The sequence below is a fragment of the Nipponia nippon genome, unplaced genomic scaffold, assembly GCF_047370975.1.
Source record: "Nipponia nippon isolate SJK-2023a ecotype South Korea unplaced genomic scaffold, ASM4737097v1 scaffold_4, whole genome shotgun sequence".
NCBI lineage: Eukaryota > Metazoa > Chordata > Aves > Pelecaniformes > Threskiornithidae > Nipponia > Nipponia nippon.
The window spans coordinates 109,390,703-109,409,025 of NW_028262358.1; the positions used below are offsets into that span (position 1 = coordinate 109,390,703).

At 38.9% G+C, this 18,323-nt stretch overlaps 1 protein-coding gene across 6 annotated transcripts in view; it reads right to left on the reverse strand.

The window, feature by feature from the left end:
* MBOAT2 (membrane bound glycerophospholipid O-acyltransferase 2) overlaps nucleotides 1-18,323 on the reverse strand; it is a 178,686-nt gene that overhangs the window by 33,224 nt on the left and 127,139 nt on the right. For all 6 annotated transcript variants that reach the window (XM_087774219.1, XM_087774220.1, XM_087774217.1 and 3 more), the window contains 2 exons: nucleotides 7,229-7,324; nucleotides 3,427-3,482 (listed from right to left, as the gene is read on the reverse strand). In XM_087774219.1, the coding sequence (XP_087630345.1) occupies nucleotides 3,427-3,482; nucleotides 7,229-7,324 (152 nt within the window). The remainder of the gene's footprint in view (nucleotides 1-3,426; nucleotides 3,483-7,228; nucleotides 7,325-18,323) is intronic.

The window sequence follows — 18,323 nt, forward strand, 5'->3', positions numbered from 1 at the left end:
AATTTTTTTTTTCCTTTTAAATATCAAATATCAAGTCTAACGTTCCCTAGTTTTGCTGGCTGAATCTCTTGAAGACTTAAAAATAAATACACTGAGCTCCAGAACTTCAATGGGTTATGAATATAAACATTTGAAGAGACTCTTTGTTTAAGATTCATTAAGCACTAGAATTAAAAACAAGCTGCCAAAGGGCACAGATTAGTGAGGTTAGATTTGGGTATGCATCTTTCCTGTAAAGATCCCTGATCTCATACAGAATTGCAGTAACATGAGTGAGGCTCTGTGGGGATGAGTGGGTTATATGCAAAAAAGGAAGAATGCCGTACAAACTCCTTGCAAGATACAGAGTTAAGCAGTGACAGCATCTCTCTTCCTCTCCCCTGCTTAACTTTTAGTACGTTATAACTGTAATTGCAAAAGCTTCTCTACTTGCCACCATCTCTTAGCTAGAAATTTCTCGTGCAAGTACAATCCTCCATTTCGTAGCCCTTCTAAACCACACCTGTAGGCAAGCCCCCTGCTTCTAAAATAACTGCAATGCACTTTTCCTTCTCCCAAATACTCTTTTTAAAAATACAGTTTTAAATTTGCTGAAAAAAAGGTACTCCAGAATATAGGATCTGAAGTACAAAAAATTCCTTTTCTCCCTTAACTGTCATTAGCCTGAAGCATTGCATAAATAAATCTAAATCTTGCCGTAAAGAATGAATATGGACACAAGCAGTCTCCAAATCATGTGAAAACATTTCTGCCTTTAGAATATACGTGTGATGCCAAAGATAATCAGAAAGAAATACAAAGCAAATCTTAACATACTGACCACTTTGGCAGTGCTCATTTGAGTAACAAGAAACTGTAAGAAGGCAGGAACTATCAAGGGCTTAAGTTCAAGATGTTAATCAGAGTGCACAAAAGGCATACTGCACATTTACTCAGGTGTAAATTTGTGATCCATCCAACCTTCTGAAAAGTCAGTATCATACAGCAAGCTTAAATCAATCTTATGCAACTTGCATAGAATTTTCCTGCTTAAAAATGCCCCTACTAAGTGCACAGGGTTGTAACAGTTATAGGGGTAATTATTTATGGGATTCTATACTAGTGTTCAACTTGGAATCAAGCATATCCACTCAGCTAGACAGACTCTTTAAGATGCAGCGTGAGTGAGTGGCCTTCATGATTATATCCAGTTCTCTCCAGGACCTTCAAATGTAACACTGAAACCAGCTGAACACAACAAACAGGCTGCCAGGAAAAGATCAAGTCCAGAAGATTTGCCTTTACCACAAAACCAGCCTAACTACAACTAGGCTCTTGAAGCTTACCGAGATCTTCCAACACACCAACACCTTTCTTTCAGCTGTTTATTTTCATTACCTCTCCTTGGACATACTGGTAAAAAATGAGGGAGGAATATAAAGTAATTGTTGATTAACACAGCCAAGCTGATGTTACTAGAGGCTCAGAGTGCCATTAATCACTTCGTATAATGATTTTCAACATTATCTCTTCCCCTGTCAGTATATATCTTAAAGTATTTTCCAGTGGAAGCATGGACCTTTGTACAGTGAACAAAAGCCCATTGACAGTAGGCTTGTTGTCATTAATTTCTCATGATGGAGCCCTTTTAAGTTGTCTAAGGTTAAAAAAAAAATCATTGCTTTAATACAATCTGTTTCCCCCGTACATCTTTTCTTAGCATCTCCTGACACCAGACTAGCAGTTGCTCCTGAATTCACATTGGTCACATCAACTTTTGAAAGTCACGTTCACACTGTGCTTCCAGGAACGGTGATCACCCAACTCAAGCTAAGGACTCTGCTAAACTGCAAATGCAACCAGAGAGAAAGTTTTGCAATGTATTATCAGCTACTCCCCACCGGCTGACAAAGCATCTAGAGGATCTCTGATATGACAAGGAACAAAATTTCAAGATTTATACTCAGAATTCAATGATATCTACAAGAAATTCAGACAGAAAATAAGCTGGGCTTATGAGGAAAATACAAGTTATCTGAATTCATTTAAGTAGGGAAAAAAAAAAAATCTAGTTTAGTTTGTAATGAAAGCTAAGAATATAGGTGACTAAATGAAACATTTGTTTCAAGATTACGAGGAACACTCACATGCTTGTCCCATACCACAACTCCACTATTTGCGCATGATGTCAGTAAATCAAGAATAGTTCTTTCCCCTAGCAAAATAATAGTAAGAGGAAGCATTTATCTTTGATATTGGAATTATTACTTCCTTATAATAAGCTGTTTCCCCTAACTTGTGTAGTCCATACTCTGATTATAGCTTGCAAGACTAATACTTCCGAATATATTTTCTCTGGAAGTTAGACATCAACTTCTTTGACTGACTAGATATGCCCAGCATTATTTATTTATTTTCATTCATACAAGAATTCTTACAAAAAGGTGTTCTCCCGACTTTTCATATTCATGAATATTGTTGCCTACAGACTTCTCTAGGTAGTATACCTTAACAAGAATGGAGAAAAAAAAAAAAAAAAAAAGAAAAAAAAGAAAAAAAGAAACACCAACAGCACTAAAGCTAGGATGCATATGAGACAAAAACATATTAAACTCCATACATAATGTTACTAAAGAAATTTCAGAAAACCAGGTGGCTTGATCCAGGTGTCTGGGGCTACACTCCCAAATCTGCAACTGACAGCTGTAGCTCCAAGCAATTCAAGTTAATTGCCTAGGTTTATTGGATGATATTTTCAAACTTTAAAATTAAAATTACTCCTTTGAATTTAAAGGTAACTAAAAATCTAGATACCCTACCCACGAAAGCCAATGTTAGGATTCATTTTTGTCACAACTAGGGCCCACTTATCTGATGGATATATCTGACAGGAGAAAAGACAGAAACATAATTAGATAATCTCACTGTTCACGCTGATACGTTAGCATCAAGTGTAATTATGATAATAAACAAAATGAAACATATACAAAGGTTTTATAAAAATCAGTATACATGGCGCAAATTAGGGGGAGATTAGCAGTTAGCATTGTAAAACAAGAGGTGCTCAATAACTGAAGTTACATGTCCTTTTTCTACCAATCTGTCAGAAACAGCTATCTCTGAATTTGGAAATTATTTAGCTAACTCTCAGAATCAATATCCCAGCCCAAAAAATGTCAGTGGCCTTTGGTCACTGGCCCCAGAAGTGTCATTGGTCTTCTGATAAATAGTATCTTCTGCACAATGTAAGCATTCTCAGAGCTTTTGTAGTGTCTGAGCAACATATCTTCGTACTTCCATTATTAAGCATCAAAAGAATCAATTGAGTCACAAAAATATATTTTGGCCTAAAACACAAACTGGACTAAAGTAACTCATGACTCATGACTAACTTCCCTTAAATTTATTTTGTATGGAAAATTAAAACACAGTTGAAAGAAATCTTACCATCATGAATCTCAAATGCCAAACTAGTGATCTTCTGTGTAATTATCATCATTGGACTGTTACAAAAAAGGAAGAAAGAATAATTTAGAAAAAAGTTCAGGATTTTCTTTCACATGTAAATATCAGGGGAAGTTTATGCTAATAGCCCAGGTTAATTACTCTCAACTGGAAGAATTTCAATGCAAGGACTAAGTGATTAGTTTTTGGAGCTCAAACCATTACAGAGTTTTCAGTGCAATGAAAAGAATTTAATCCTCAGATATGGTATTTGATAACCCATGCCTTCTATTGCTGCATTAGGTTCCACAAACAGCCAAAGTGTTTCACATTTATTTTCTGCTGACATAGTTTAATTTTTTACAGTGGGAAGAGTAAAGAAAAAAGGGCAATAAGAGCAATTATATGCATTGTAAGTTACAGCAGCAGTAAGCAAAGGACAATAAAAATATACCGAAGTTGGCCAGTGCTATAAATTATTTAGATATGCAGACCACTTCCACTGTTTCCACTAACGCCTGGTGCTATGCTTCATTTTTCCATCTAGAATTATTATTTGCTTCAAGTAAACATATCTGGCAAAACAAAAACCCAGCATAATTATGCTGGCTCCAACAGAGTTTAGTTTGTTTTGAATTTGGTACACTTGAGCAGATCTTAAACTGTCCAAGAGATATTCTTCCCTGGCTAAGCGAGTCAGCTTTATACTGAGAAATTATACCATCTTTATAGCATCTAAAGAGTTTTTGACTGAGTTAAATCCCAGCTTTGCTAACCCCCTAACTGGGGGGAGGGAGGGGACGGGGAAGAGTGTGAAGTAGGCTACCAGAATTCAGAAATTTAACTTTGAAATCAGATCTCAAAAATATATCAGGGACTATATTTACCCAGTAGTATCTGAGCTGGAGACAAAAAAACAAACAAACAAAAACCCACCACAACAAAATAATCATACTGTAGGATGGGCACATAGTTTTGTTCAAGTCTTTTGATTGCATTTGGCCTTTTTATAACATATTTAAGTTGGCACAGAAAAACAAATCCAAGAGCCATCAAATCCTCCTTCATTGACAGGGCTGTGCCAGTATTTTGCCAGATGGCTCAGTCTGTCAAATTAATTTTTTTTAGGTTATGGTTCTTTCAAAGCACACAATATTTCCAGCCCTCAAAATATAATCAGGGAAAAAGTTTTCTCTACCGTATTATCAGTGCCCCAAAATCCTGACATCAAGACTAGAGTGACATGCAAGGGTCAGCAAGGAAGAAAGCTAAACAAGAACAGACAGTCTGGGGAGTCCCTCATCTCTCTCTCTAGAGTTTAAACTGTAGACCTGCCTGGTGCTGCCAGAAATCCCCACCTGATTCTGAACATAATGGGTTTTTCTTCTGTAAGTGGACATGTGACAGCATGGATTCTGCCTGGTGGAAGGATGGAGCCCAAGAGGAGCTCGGTCAGACCCTACATTAATTCTAGCTGATACATCTGCCATTGTTATCATAGCAGGCCCCGGTACTTTTTTCCTTCTCAAGTGGCTACCCCAATATCTTCAGAGATTTGGCTGAGGAGCAACAATCTAGAGACTAAATGAGGAAGAGTCCTTCCTGGAACAGCGAGGCTGTGAACCAAGATTTTAACGATCCCTTTTAGGTGCTGGCAGAAAGGCAAAGGAGGAGGTGGAAGGCTCACTGGCAGCTGGGATCTGTTAGCACTGAAGCCAGGACCGCACAGCTCTGCACAAGCAGTTGCACCTCCAGCATGAGGTCTCCTCAGCTTTATCCACTGTCAGTGCATTGATACCTCCTTCAAACTTTTTGCAGGTTCTCTGGGCTTGGACACCTCAGATGGGCATGGCATGCTAGGAGAAATATCTAGGTAAACAGACATTTTGGGGCTAACCACTATATGAATCCATGCCAACATCTTTGGAAGAACTTGCTGCTGCTGAGGTTCAACAGCTGGTTAGGTAACTTTTGTTATTTTCTTGAGCTTACTCTCTTCCCCTAGAACTAGAGAAAATTGGCACAAAATAGCTACCTTCGGTTCATTTTCTTGCTCCTCCTGTTTTGGAAGTAACCTCTGCCTCAGGCCTCAAGGGAGCAGATGCAGTATATGCCAAAGATTTAATGTGATATCCATGCATCAAGCTCCCAAACTGGCGCATGAAAGGATGGCTTAAATCAGGCAGCTCAAACATACAATCAGAGAGCTGAATCTAGGCTTCAGAACAGTTCTATCGAGAGCACAGGTCTCGTAAACCTTTAGAGATGTTTAGACCTAGCAGAAATCTCTGAGCTAACACCAAACGAACAGAGCCACAAAGACAGCTGCTATCTGAAAACAGTACAGTCACATCTGAGCAATGGTGTGTTCAAGCTCTATTAATAGTTTGAGAGCAGCAAACAAGTGCAATTATACTGTTTCCAGAGTCAGAGCTTTGATCGCTGCCAAGGTTGTACACTTTGGCCCTACAGTGAACTGGAAGGGACAGCATTTGGATTCTAGTTCCACTTGTAATGGTGAAATTTAATTCAACATCAGTAATCAGTAGTTTTAAAGTGCCTTTATGCATATGTCTATGTTGCAAGCTCTCATAGCCAGCAGAGTTCTACTCAACAGAGTCAGGGGCAACGGGCAAGTGACGCAGCTCACGCTAAGGCAGATACTTAGCAGTGGGTCAGCTGCAATGCCCTCCAAGCTCTACTGCCTACATCAATCAGATCTCCACTGACTACAACTGGAACTTGGGTATCTGGCTTGAAGGCAGACATTTTGATGTAGGTATAAATGTAGAAAGATGTTTCAGAAGGTAAGACCTGGCTAAAAATGACAGAAAAGATGAATTTAACCAGAAAAGCTTTTTGCTCCAGCCTACAAGTTAAGTTTCTGGGCTACACACCTGTTACCAACGAAGACTGAGAAGCAACAAGGCTAACAAGCACAACTCTACTACACAACACAGGTAATACTAAACTACAGAGACCACTGCCATTCATAGTATTCCTGAAAAGTATTTAATTCATTTTTAAGCAGACTAGCAAACACTCCCCATCTCTTTTTTTTCCAAAATATATACTCCCCTTTAAATCAGCAAAAGCACCATCACAGTAGCAAACGTAAGTTATAGGAAATGTTGTGCTTCACTGCTATGTGTCTGCAAGTACGAAGAAGAATCACCAATACGGTTTATTTTTACTTTGCCTATTTAATTCTGTTTTGCTCCTATATTTGACTTGAGCTGTATAGGTCTAAGTTCATCATATAAAATGAGAATACGTATAGACAAAACTTTCTGTTTCCAAGGGCTGTGTGACTACTTCACTATACAGGTGCCTCTCTCCTTGGCTTTCTCCTTCTGGAACATATAATATAAAACCAAAAAATAAAGAAGCTAAAAGCGAACTTCCATAAAACATTTGGATTTTCTTCACAAAGTGGTGTCAGACTCTGCTAGGCATGCAAGTACGTCAGCTGCGATTCAAGTTTCATCATGGGTGGTAGCAGAGATTTTAGGGGAAAGAGCAAAAGCAAAAAAATCCCACAGGCACCAAATCCTTTATGCCCTTCAGACAGGAACAGGAGGCAGCAGATAATGCATTCGTGGTTCTAACAAACACAACTGTTCCCAAAATTCTCAGTTTGCACGAGCATAGGTACATGCATATTTGTATGTGTGCCAATACACACACATATGCCCAGCTTTCTCCCAAAGTTTAAAAGGTCGACACACTTAACTTGGAAAAAACCCTAATAACAGATACGGTATCACTTAGGAGGAAAAGATGGAAAGATTATTTTTCTCCTTACCCAGAAAAATCAGCAGAATACTGTCCATAGTCAAAGATATAGACTCTAGTAATTTGGCACACAGTGAGGTATCCCAAAGCAAAAACAAAGCAATACCTGGAAGGAAAATAGAAAAAAAAAGCTTTTCAATTAAAAACCATAAACATTTCTCCATTGAATAAACTACCTTTTAAGTAGAGTTTAGTCTCCAGTTGTTTCTAGTGAATATTACATAACTGGAGTGTATAATTACACCTTCATTCTGACTGGGTTTTTTGGTAATATTTATTCTATGCAAGCACATAGACTTTTTTTTTTTAAAAGCGTGCAGCACTAACTTACAAATGCTATTGTCATTAGCCAAAATATTTATTCACATAAACAAAGCATAGGATTTTTTTATTTCAAGTGCCACTGTAAAAAAACTGGAAGTCCTAAAGAGAAAATGAATCTGTTCAGCTTTTTTTTTTCGTTCAAAGTTAATTTTTGTCTATATGAGCATAGAAATTTGGCAAATTACACATCAAACATCATTTCCATTGAATGTATTTCTATATATTCAAAATGCACCACCACAAATGCCACTGCTGTTGTTTTCAAAGGAACTGGAAAAGGCAATTAATTTTCAAATAGACACATTAAAACATATCTGAGTGAAAAAGGAACAGAACGTCTTCATGCCTCCTGTGAAAGCTGATCCTCAGCAAATATAAGAAAAACACAGATAAGAACCACCTTCTATAAGTATCATACATTTAATTTCACGTATCATTTTTTCAGGTCAGGGTTGGGATTTTTCTTTACGCCCCTCTTTAAGATGTACAACAGTATACTAATGAGAACTGATTTACCAATACACCTCACAAAATCTGCCAGATATTCTTTGCAGTCAAAAAGGATGGCGAATGCCTGCAGGAACTTCACTAATCCTTTAAGACTTTACATATGAACTTTACAGTCTTGAACTTTTCCACATAACTTGGGAAACATTCATGGTAATGAAATCAAGCACTTGCTTAATGTTCACAAGACTAATGTGCAACCCCTACAGCAGACCATATTATACATTCAAAATCCAGTTAGAATGAAAATATTCATACACCAAATGGAAAATCATGACTAAGACTGGATTTAGGTGAAATAGTGAGGGACACTACAGGAAAAGCTTGGAACATGCTTCTCCTTTCTCTTCCAAACAAATATTTCTTCAAAAAAGCATTAACACAATAAATTCTAAAGTCTTAGAAATTATTCTTCAATCTGAAAGTGATACCTATTTTTGCCACACAGAACACTTCCAGTTTAACCTTTAATAAGAATTGTGCTAGATATAAATACTTCAATATTTTAAAACATCCAACTTTCAAATTACAGATCACCTTATATATTAGTAGTTACATTAAACCACACTTGTTACTTTAAAAAAAAAAACAAAACACGTTTAGGGTGCCTGTTTTAGCAATAGTTTATTTTCTGTTTTCATGAATATTAGTAATCCAGAAACAATATTATTTTGGGTGGCGAAATGGTACAAAAGTTATTATAATAAAAAACCAACAAAATTACACAATAATTGGCTCATAATTATACCGAATTTTTTCAGCAAGAAAAACAATTTAACACAATTAAGTAGTATGTAGTGGACCGCAGCTATCAGGAGTATGATATAATGTAGAACCCTTTTTAAAAAGTTTGGAATTAAAAAATTTTCCTGAGAAATTTTAAGAAAAACACCCCCCCCCCCCCCAATCAGCCAGGTTTCACATGAATGAGGAGTAGAGGTGGGTTTAGTTTGGCCATACTGAGATGAGTCCCATTCCTCCAGTCACTAAAAATTCAGCATGATTTTCAGCTTTACCAGCATCTTGATTTACACACTAAACAATCCTAGATTAAAAGTAACTTGTTATTTGTAGAGATACCTACATACCCACCCACAGATACTATATAAAAGCCAAGAAAAATCAAAATATTGTAGTTTTATTTAAGAGAATTTCATTTTATCCCCAGTGGCAAGATCACGTAGTTACTAACAGTCTATTCACAGTATATTGCAATAGGTCTAGAATAAAAAGAATTACAGAAGTGAAGCTAACTACAGCTTTCGTAACTTAAAGTGCTATCCATAGCAGCAATACATACTTTGTTAGGACAAAAAGCACACTTAATATGTTAGTGGCTTAGGTACACACTCTCAGATGGAAGAAAACAGACACCAGTTTCTACTTCATACAATTTATGTTGTAAAACATTTACAGTATTTTTAAAGACATTATGAAGACTTCCTTTTGCAAGCAGAAAAGCTAGGCTGGCAAGTCCAACTGAAGAAAAACTAATAAATATCCTAAAAGAAGAAAAGCACTGAGAAGTCAGGAAACCTTAGGTTCTGTTCTATATAGTCATTATGATACAGTCCTGCAACCTTATGTGAACATACAACTGCAAATTCCTGTCTCATTGAAGAAACAGGTCATTGTTCTTGATATTTTTAAAGGCTTTGCATTCAAGTTCAAGACACATCCAGTGATTTTACTTATTGCATACCTTCCACACGCTGCACTCAACAAGTCTGGGATTTCCCCATGAGCACCTCCTCAGTTATTCTCCATGCATTCAAGTGTTTCATAAAAATTGCATTCCTCTTTAAGATGAATTTTAGTGATACCCAATGTTACCCCAGTTCTACATATATGAGGAAGCTGAGAAATAAAAAGATTACGTGGGTCTGAATACCAAACTGGGGAGATGCAAGGTCAATTCTTGGGCAAACTTACCTTTTTTAGAGTTGACAGAAAAGACGTCACCAGTACATTTCAGTCACACACACACGTGCTCTGTACTTCTACAAATCTAACCACGGGTGTTCCATGAAAGGTGAAAGATTATATTTGTAGCTAATACAAGTAGTTTAAACCACAGCGTAGTGTCCTGCACTTAGGAACACAGACTGAGGCAGCAATGCTACTCAATTATGGAACAGTGAAATGTGTAGGGCAGTTTGAAGGTTACTTCTTCACTTGCAGGTTCCTGTGGCTTGAATGCCTTCCAACTTCTACAAGTTAACTTTCTACAATGAAGTGACTGGCCTGGTAGATGAGGGGAGAGCAGTGGATATTGGCTACCTGGACTTCAGAAAAGCTTCTGACGCTTGACATCCTCATAGACAAGCTGATGAGCAGACAGTCAAGTGGACTGAAAACAGGCTGAACAGCCAGGCCCAGAAGGTGGTGATCAGTGGCACAAAGTTGAGTTGGAGGCCAGTAAACAGCTCTGTACCCCAGGGGTCAATACTGGGTCTGATCCTTTTTAACATCTTCATTAATGATCTGGATGATGGGGCAGAGTATAGCCTCATCAAGTTTGCTGATGACACCAAACTGGGCGGAGTGGCCGATACACAGAAGGTCTTTTTACCATCCAGAGGGACCTTGACAGGTTGGGGAAATGGATTGAGAGGAACCTCATGACAGTCAACAAGGAGAAGTGCAAAGTCCTGCACCTAGGAAAGAACAACCCCAGGCACCAGTACATGCTGGTAGCCACCCAGCTGGAAAGCTCCTTGGCAGAAAAGGACCTGGTGGTCCTGGTGGACACCATGTGGAACTTAAGCCAGCAACGCTCTTGTAGTAAAGAAGGCAAGGGGGAGGGACAGAGTATTCCTAGCATCTTTAGAAGAGAAAACCGCATTTGCTATGACAGGAACCAGCTGGCACCTTGCCTTGAGGAAAGCCAGAAACACCTATCAGAGCTAGCATCTGCTGAAAAGTCCAGTTAGAAAGAACAGCAACAAAATGAGCACATCCTTTCTTGCCTTCATGTTTATACAGCATTTTTCTGGTTTTGGTATCTGCTGTCCAAAATGTCAGCCACCTGGGTACTTCCAGATATCCTTCAAAATAGATGTTAGCCATCATGACCGACATGGTGGGATTTCTCACAACGTTTAGTTAGCATCCACACTGAAGTCATAGTGCAGAAATGGAAGAAAGAAAAAAAAAAAAAAACACCACACCAACCTAAACTTCTTATTGAGATTCCAGATTCCATTTTACAATCAAAAACAAGAGCCGTCTTTCCCACAGAGCAGTGAAACTTGCTGCTATGTTGCATTCTCCAAACACAACTGTGAATTTTAACTATCTTCCAACTATGTCAGCCACCAGCTCCAAGTTACACACAGCTTGGAAGACTTCAGATTTTTAACTGATGAGTAAAACACAGGAACTTGCAACCCACACAATGCTTTTCACCTTCCAAGCACATCTCTGCACATTAGCCATGCCACATCACATCCCTTGTTGATGAGAAATGTCATTTAACCAGGGAAAGTACAGGAACATGTTCTCCCTAAAGGAGATTTAAAAGGTTTATGACAGCTTGTATCATTCCTGTTGTTTCTCCTGCAGGTTTGTGGTGCAACTTGCTGATCACCTTAACTCTCATACAAATCCAGCTTTACTTGAGAAAAAAAAAAACCAAACAACACAGATCTGAAAATGCTTTGAAAACTTTCTAAAGTACTCTTACTGCATGTTTCCTACCCTCTTCAAAGACTTGTTCACCAAAAACACCCCTTAGATCAGAAAACTGAGTAAGATTCTGCAAAGCTCAACCACATGAAGTTTTACCCAACTACAACATTAATTACAGGCTGTACATGAATACAACGGTTTTACCCAAGGCTAAATTTTCTCCTCCAGCAGAAAAGCAATTGGTCTTAGAAGTCAATGTTACTCTATACCTGCTACTTGGTAAACAATGGTCTTGCGAGCAGAATGACAGAAGTCATTCACACGGGACATGAACAACTAGAAGCAAGTCACAATATTGTTATTATTAGAAATAACTTCAAGACAAACTGACCTGCAATGAAAATTGTACTATATATAATAAAAAGACAAAGACATTCATTTAGAATATGTTTGAGACTAATTCACACATATTTGTCAAAATGACCTTACTTGATCTATCAACAGATGCAACAAAGTCAGACATGTCTAGGAGACACTGCAGTAATGAAGTAGCAGAAAGCAGAACAGATTGTCTGTCTAACTTCTGGTTTAAAGTTAAAAAAAAAAAAAAAATTAAGCAAACAATATTGGATAACGTATTATACAGGAGGGCTTTTCGTGCCCATACTATGTTTTAGTAATTCCTTGCCATTTTGAACTTCCCAGAGCACTAAAAATAGTATTTAATATGTTCTATCCATAAAATTCTATCATTCCTTTAAAAATAAATATATCAAGTAATCAACAATTTTTTAGAAGTATATTCTATTATACATAAAATATAACTTATAGCATACTATACACATATATTACATTATATAGAAAATACTAAGTAAGCAGCCTCTCCAAGTAGTACTCTACAGAAGGTGCTCATCAAGAGAACTTCTGTTTAAGTCTACTTAAAAAAAAAAAAATGCAGAAGAATCTCTTATTAGCAAAGAAAATACATTGCCCTATATCATTATTTCTTGTCCAGTCATTTTTTGTCAAGTAACATTAATCAACATAAATGTTAGGGTTTTTTACTTGCACATATAGAAAGCCAAAAAGCTTCCTTATATCTGTATGTATACATATATATATACAAACACATACAGACATACAGGCTTCAGTTCTTTCACATTACATGAACCTTTTCGTTTCTGAACATCTTGATGGAATTCAATATACATTTTCTATTACACTTTCTACTGCTAAAATTGAGTAGCTACATTAAACAGACTTCTGAAGCACCATTTCTGCTAATGCAGAAAACCTCACTCTCATCCCTGTGCTACCCCTCTCTTATCATCCTCACAAGTTCAGCAGAGCACATTCACACCAGCACTGCTCATCTACTTCAGTGCAAAGTGGTCTGATTTTGTTGGAACAGCTGATTTCCCCCACCCCCGGCAAAGCCTTTTTATCCAGTGTTGCCTTATGAATTCCTTCCACGTGATACACCTACTATCCTGCCCACCACATCATCGATAACAGAGAAGGACAAAGGCCCCACACAACTGGCAGTACTAGGTCAGGCAAAGTCTCCTTCTAGCCCAGGACCCAGGACTGTGTTCCTCCCCAAAGCAGCAGCTAAAACACAGATGCCCAGGCAAGCAGACGAGTGGAACAAGCACAGAAACCACTTCCCAGCGCTCCCCCAGACTCAAACCATCAGCACCTTAAAGACCTGGATTCAAACAAGGCATCCATGCCTTTAATAACCCTCAGCATACTACTCTATCAGCTTTTTGCGCCAAAGCACACCCTCATCTTTACCACGCTTTGTTGCTCCAAACACACTTGAGAAAAATCTGTTAATTTCTACAGTTTCAGCATAACCATGTACAAATTTGATAGCACAGAATGAGCCGGCAGAACCTGCTTATATAAAGCTTCCATAGCTTTATATTCTGTGGTTTAACAGCAGAACCCCCAGCTTTTATCTGTGTCCCTCAGAAATTTTGGGTTGCTGGCTAAGAAAGAACATCCGTAGGGTTAATTCTAGAGCTTTGTATCTGCTGCTGGGCAAGCTGGGCTGCACCCAGGCTAACCATAACATACATTAGCTGATTGTATTTGCATAACCAGGGGTGGGAGTTGCATTTTTGTTTGATTTTACACTTTTGGGGGACTCAGCATCTTAGTTATAAAATATTTGGTCAAGTACCTACCATACCTATCTCTGTTTGCACAAAATGCAGCAAAAATAGAACTGCGACCTTGACAAAGGCATGCTTTGGGAGATGTCATAACAGCTTCTGTTATTTTAGGCTCTTCCCATGCAGTGGAAGGACAACAGCACAGTATGCTATTTTGCTGGAAGAAAGTTAAATAAAAAAAATGACGCAGGGCAATTTTTCACCAGCTAGTCAGCACATACTATGGATTTAGCCTTGAAATAAAGGCTTCATGTCCAGTCAAGATCCACTCCTTCCATTATGTTAGGAAATAAGACAATTTTTTTTTTTTTTTTAAAACATGTAATTATTTGGTTTCAAAAGGCAAACTTCACCACCGTGTAACATTATACTGCTTTGATTTTTAGAAAAGGTGACAGAATAGCCTGAGTTTTGCCATGCCCTGTGCTGAAAGCTGCTGCCAGGGTTTGTGTGTTTGTTTTTCCTGTATGTATGTGCCAACATAAAAAAAGCGTTCTTGTCTCTAGGGTCAGAACTGAATTCTTATAAAAATGCAGCTACATTAATTGTTTTAATTCTAATGAGCATAATTAGCTTTTATTGTTCACACAGAGAAATTCAACTCCATGCAGTCAGAACATACAATATTTGTTTGCAAGACTTCACAGGGAACAATATACGTCAAGCAAAAAGGTCCAAAGTGCCAAAGCTAAACATCTATCTAATTCTGTAATCATCAAGTACAAGCCAATAAAAATACTGATTAGAATTAGCTTAGTTTTGACTGTCTAACAGTTAGTCACAAAGTAAGCTAGCCTGCTGCTACCTGCTGTTGTTACACCAAGAAGAGATTCCTATTTATACAATTCCTGTTCAAACTATGGATGCACTATTGACACACATCATCAGTACTACTTAGAACATGGATCAGTTTTATGATGTAATCAGTAACAGACTCAGAGCTTGTGGCCTTAACCAAGTCCCAATCCTCTCTGTATTTCAAGAAACAACTCTCTAAAATGTGAGCAACATCAATCCTTTTGAGCCAGTTGGAAGCCTTCTGATCCATGCACTAGTCTGTCCCTTCGGATTACTTCAAGCAGAGATCCAAAATGCCCCCCCCAAAAAACCAAAAACCAAAAAACAAAACCAAAAAAACACCAACAAAACCACAACAACAACAACAAGACAAAACCAGACCACCTATGAGCCCATTTCCAGAGAAGGAAGCGTTCATACCATCAAGCTTTGGTAATAAGCAATCCGGCTATCCCATCCCATCCCTCTTCAACTCTCAGCTGAAGATTTTTGGGGTCTATTTACTTTAAAATGGCTATTTTAACAAGTGGACAGAGTTCTCCAACATTTAGATGCAACAACAGTCCTGCACAAGACACAGCACAATCCGATGCCACTTGCTTGGCCTGCCTGCCGCTACGGCACAGCGGCTTGCTGAGCTGGGCAGCACGTGCTGGCCACGCATCAGGCCCACACCTCCGGACCAGCTAGTGCCTATGTTGGGTTTTGCTCAGCCAGTAGAGAAAAAGCTATCCAGCCCCATCGGTCTCCTGCATACAACCAGACACACAAAACCACAGGACACAAGGCTTCGTTAGCTCAACAGTTCCCAGAACCATTTGCGATGGTTTTGCTAGTTTTGTTTACTACAGATTCGCTGTAGACATTACCACTTGCCTAATGAATTTTGATGCTTTGCTACATAATGGCAACATAATGGCTTGCTAAAGTAAATCCTGAGCTCAATTAAATGATCATTCCATTTATAGCTACAGGCCATATTCCAAACGCGACGTTAATACGTGACAAACACAACACAGATATTCTTGTCGAAATGCATAATAAAAACTCAGTATTTTCCACATGCTCCCTAAGTTTACATTCGTGCACTTTCTGACCTCTTGCCTCGCTCCCTCCCAATCTGGAACGTCTCAAGGACGAGGAGATCAGCTTCAGGCTCTCGTACAAGGGAGAAGCTAAAGGGGAGGCAGGTGGGAGGGCGCTTACATTTCTTCCCTGCGGTGGAAGAAACGTGTTGTGTGCTTCATTCTTCCTGTAAGTCTCCAAAGGAACACGGAACCAGGAAGGGTGGGAATAGAAAACTTGATTTTGTCCCTCATCAGACTCAAAGCTGAGAACTGAAGGTGACCCTGTCTGAAATCTTAATGTTAAACTGAGATGAGACATGAGGTCACCTAAGTTCTCTCACCTGAAAAACCATAGTGTGTCATATCAAGCCCTATTTCTGCAAGCACTTGAAAGTGTAACAGTAAACAATGTAGATAAGAGCGCTAGATTTGACCTTTACATTTCAAAAAGTTGACACTACTACATAGCACTTAAAAACACACACAAAGAAGCAAGCCTAGCAGCTTCACAACACAAAATGTGTAAAGGCAGAACTCCCTGATGCTGGAATCCACCTTACAAAGCCCAGGAAGGAAGGAGATTCTTGACACATCTTCTGACAAAGATAAGTACTCATAACTCAGAAATAAAATAGCTGCTAAGTTCCACAAACACTTCTATGCTGGCGCTGTGAATTTTCATTTGTTCACCTGTTTTTCTATGCATTTTTCTATGTAATATTCACCTAGCTATATGATGTTTCAGCATCACAGCATGCAAGTGATTTTATCCTTCCTCTTTTATACATAAGTAACCCTCTTTCGCACATCAGAACCATGCCCAGCATCTTTACTTTTGCAAACCAGCAGAAACCTATAGAGCACAGAGCCAGAAAACAGTCTCCTTTTAGGAGCTAGGCAGCAACACAGCTTCTGTAGAATATTTTTAAGGAAATAAAGATGTTATTACAGAACATTGACAATAACAGGACTATTGAAAGTACTATTTTGAAGTAGAGCCCAACTAGCTGTAATGGTTTAGCAACTGTAAATTAGAACTGCTAAATACAAAATATTTTGCAAGACTAAATAATTTTGTTTCAGTGAACCATACAGCTTCATACAAGAACTCACAGCCAGTAAAACAGAACAAGTTCTCTGCTGGCAAAACCGCTGTGAGGCCAATCATTAAACCTGTTACTGCCATAAACTCGGTACTTGGCAAGTATCATCTTGGATAAAGAGGGAGTGTTACTTTCATTCCCCCACTCACCACCCTGCTGTAGCTACACGCCCCCCTCGTACCCCATGCACATCCCCACGTGCCGCTGCTGTTGCTCCTTCCCGGCTGCAGAGCAGAACGGATCCCCAGCTGTCGCAGCCCCCCAAGCTCTGCTGCAACCCCACATCCTTGCCTGGAGGCACAACACCTGAGACAGAGAAACAGCGCGACTGTAACGCCGCCAGGAGAGAGGGGGGTTTTGCTCAGTCGTCAGGTGATGCCGGCTGGAATCTGCGTTCAGCTGGCCAGGAGACATTTTCTGCATGTGTTAAGGATGGCAGCAGCTGGGAAACATGCGGGATGTTATTTGCGGAGGTGGTGGTTGTACAGCCGGAATCAGTACACGGGGCAGCTAGCAGATTAATAAACAACCCGGATCCCTGCAAGGTGGAGTATGCAAAGTGAAAGGCCACAAGAATCAAATTTAGTTACAGGAACTGAATCTTTTAATGATTCCAATATCAAAGGAAACCCAGGAGTTTGTGTTAATCCCCTAACGCATCTGGAAGACAGCTGCATTTCCTTTTAAACCATTTCTCAAAACAAAATGCCCTCTTTTACAGAGGTACTTACCAGAGAGATGATGGTACTCTATTTCCCACCCTATTTCTTGCTTTGCCTTCAGGAAAGAATCAGAGAGTTCTTTGATTTCAACTGGCCACCGAGTCTACTGCAAGCCCTACAGCTGGTCTGACCTGCACCAAAGCTGCAGCCCTATTCCTTCCCGAGCTATTTACACCATCTTGCAATCAGACACCCATCTCAAGCAGCACAATATTTGGAATAAAAGTTTTTCTGAAAAACCTGATTTACTTAAAATATAGCTTAAATGAAATGCCTGCTTTACTCTGATCCTTTAACCTGGAAAGACCTATCCCTTCAGATGACTTGTTTCATTTCTGTCCAATTTTCTCTCCCACACCCCCCCACCCAAGCTAAGTTAAAGCACTGCAATCACACAACAATTTAATATCTTCTAGATCCTTTAATCAATGCATGGCAGTGTATATAACATTTACATGATGCATCAACTTCATCACTGTCACAGTATTTGTCATATGCTCCTGCAGAATCACATGTGGAGATTTAAGTCAGCTGTCTCCTGCTCTCAGCCTGGAGAAAACCTGTCGGTAGCTCTGTTTTCTTTGCTCCATGGTGAAGCCTGACACAGGTTACTCCTGAGTACTGGATGGCAACTTCTATTTTCATGCAGATTTCTTTTCTCCCACATGACAGAAACTATTGACTATTTCCAGGGGTGAATTTGAGATACTCCACAAAGAGTGATATGCAATAGAAACAGCGTGGCAAGAAACCAATCCTCAACAAAAGTGAGCT